The 2,435-nt window shown below is 52.8% G+C and overlaps 1 protein-coding gene across 1 annotated transcript; it reads left to right on the top strand.

The window, feature by feature from the left end:
* Positions 1-736: 736 nt before the first annotated feature.
* On the top strand, positions 737-2,079 carry J4E82_010937 (uncharacterized protein; the record flags this gene model as incomplete). The annotated part of the gene is made up of 2 exons (XM_051737147.1): positions 737-1,924; positions 1,981-2,079. 2 exons carry the CDS (start codon positions 737-739, stop codon positions 2,077-2,079), a joined length of 1,287 nt encoding a protein of 428 aa, XP_051583105.1.
* Between the last annotated feature and the right edge of the window lie 356 nt (positions 2,080-2,435).

Genomic DNA, 2,435 nt, shown 5'->3' with positions numbered 1-2,435 from the left:
ACGACAACACCGTAGTAGACGACTCACTACCTTTAGCCTTAAGCTATCACACACACATTCTGTGGAACCGCCTCAGTAGCACCACGTCTGCGCAACCAGGAATCCGGGCCCTACCGAACAGTCTGTGTTAAAAGAACACCACAGTTCCACGAGTATCTGCTTTTGATCTCTTGTACGCCCTCCTTTTTCGATTTGCGACGACGAGCACCACTAACGCTGCGCAGTCACTGAGACTCTCTAGAGTACTTGCAGCCATACGTGCATCTATCGGTATCACTGTCCGCCTGAACCAGCGCAGGTACCATTGTCGGGGCCGTTCGTTCGATTGCAGCATTCCAAAAGACTCGGAGCAGTCCTTAACCGTCTGACGCGACGAGAGAGTAGACCGGGAACACCGTCGCAAATCCATAGACCGAGCGGGTATTTGTGTACTAGGAGGACCTTTTACAAGATCCCTTTCCCTCCACTCCCTGCATATCATCTGGACTTTGTCCCTCTCGACCAGAGGCCCCTTCCTCTTACATCACGCCTTTGAGCTACGAGCCGCTCGTTGCCCTTCGTGGATTCTCAGCCTTCACGTGGATTGTATTGGTCCAGTGCTCAATACACTTCGCCATTTGCAGCGTCACAGCTGCAATCTCTCCCAAGTCCTCCTTCATCCGAAGCAGGTAGGTCATCAGGACCTACCCGAGACACAACCGCCAACGTGGCTGCTGCCGTGGCTCATCCGTCTTCCATGCATCCTGGGAGTGACCCCATGGGTGTACCTCCCAGCTTTGCAACGCGAAGACCTCACGCCCAACAACTAGGTAGCTTTGAGCTTCCTCCACCACCCATGCACAAATATCCCTTCACCAACACCGTCACCACATCACAATCATCGCAGGCTCCGACCACCATAGGCAACCTGTTGACTCCGCCAAATACAACTCATAGTGATGTGATTGGCTCATCAGCTGTCTCCACAAGCAACGCTCAGTACTCGACAGCCATGGCATACTCCAACGGACAGTATGTATACTCTCCGCCAGCACAGGGATCGGCGGCACACTACGGCTACCCGGCGGCACATCACCAACAGCAGCACCAATACGGCCAAGCCCGTGGAGGTATGTTTGCTCCACCGCGCAGCGAAGGCCAGTTCGCACGACAAGACTCACTGGGAAAAGGGCTGAATCCGCCACCATATGAAATGAATCAGCAACTTCCACCTTTTACGCCTTCGTCCAACGGAGCGAGTATGCCCTCGATATCCGCGCAGCAGCAGCAACATCAACAGCACCAACAACACCACCATCAACAGATGATGGGCGCACAAACACCAGTTTCCTCTTCGGCACCACAACAATCACCAGCCATCAGTCAGGACTCCTTTAGGCCACCCCAACCACCAACCCCAACATACAGCTACCACACTGCCAGCACTCCGCAACACTCAAACTTCCCCTACTCCACTGGCCCTTCCCCAACACTGAGCCAACAGCAAAGCCCCATCAGCGCTGGCGGTTCCATGCCCCGCATGTCTCCCGCCGTATCCCAAGGTTCAATTCCTTCGATCCCCTCCAATAACCCCTCCCAATCACCCTACCAGTACCAACAAAGACCACCGCTCCAATACGCCGGCGGCCAGGCCCCTGTCTTTTCCAACGTTCAGAACCCCAATGGCGGACTTGCCTTGGTTGGTGGCCATCCAGCCATGATGCCTGGATTTAACAGTGGTCATGCAGCCGCTATGCCGCATTTCATGGGTCACCCGCAACACCAGCAGCCCGCTGCCAACGACCGGCCGTTCAAATGCGATCAGTGCCCACAAAGCTTCAACCGCAACCATGACTTGAAGAGGCATAAGAGGATCCATCTCGCCGTCAAGCCGTTTCCCTGCAACCACTGCGATAAGAGCTTCTCGAGGAAGGATGCCTTGAAGGTATGTTCGAGATTTACAAAAGTTGCGCATGGAATAAATGCTAACAGTTGATGTAGCGACATATCCTCGTCAAGGGATGTGGAAAAGCCAGCGCGGACGACAACACAAAACGCGAAACCCCGTCGCCCAAGATTGAAGACTCAAAAACTCATTGATCTAATCGACCCTCGACGTCACCTACCTGGAAGCAATCAGCTCCCACTCCACTTCTTCTTCTCTTGTATTACTTACTCAACCCTCTTATACGCTACGAACTTATGCATGTCTTATCACGTCCTCTTTATTTTCCTTTCTGATTGGATTACCCTGGGAAACGGAAACAAACGGAACGCGGAAAGGAAGGGAGTTACGGGGCCAACTTTTGTTTTTGATCGCGGATACCTCTTACCCTGTTGTCGCTATTATCTTATCTTTGTTTGTTCTTCGTTGTATTTATGAAGGTACCACGCGGGGAACTGGCTCCTGCGCATCTCGGTTGTTGTTGTATGTACGTCACTTGTCTGTTTGTTTT

Source organism: Alternaria postmessia (assembly GCF_024291825.1).
Source record: "Alternaria postmessia strain BMP 2775 chromosome Unknown scaffold_153, whole genome shotgun sequence".
Taxonomy (NCBI): domain Eukaryota; kingdom Fungi; phylum Ascomycota; class Dothideomycetes; order Pleosporales; family Pleosporaceae; genus Alternaria; species Alternaria postmessia.
This window is presented reverse-complemented; position numbering and strand designations above follow the sequence as displayed.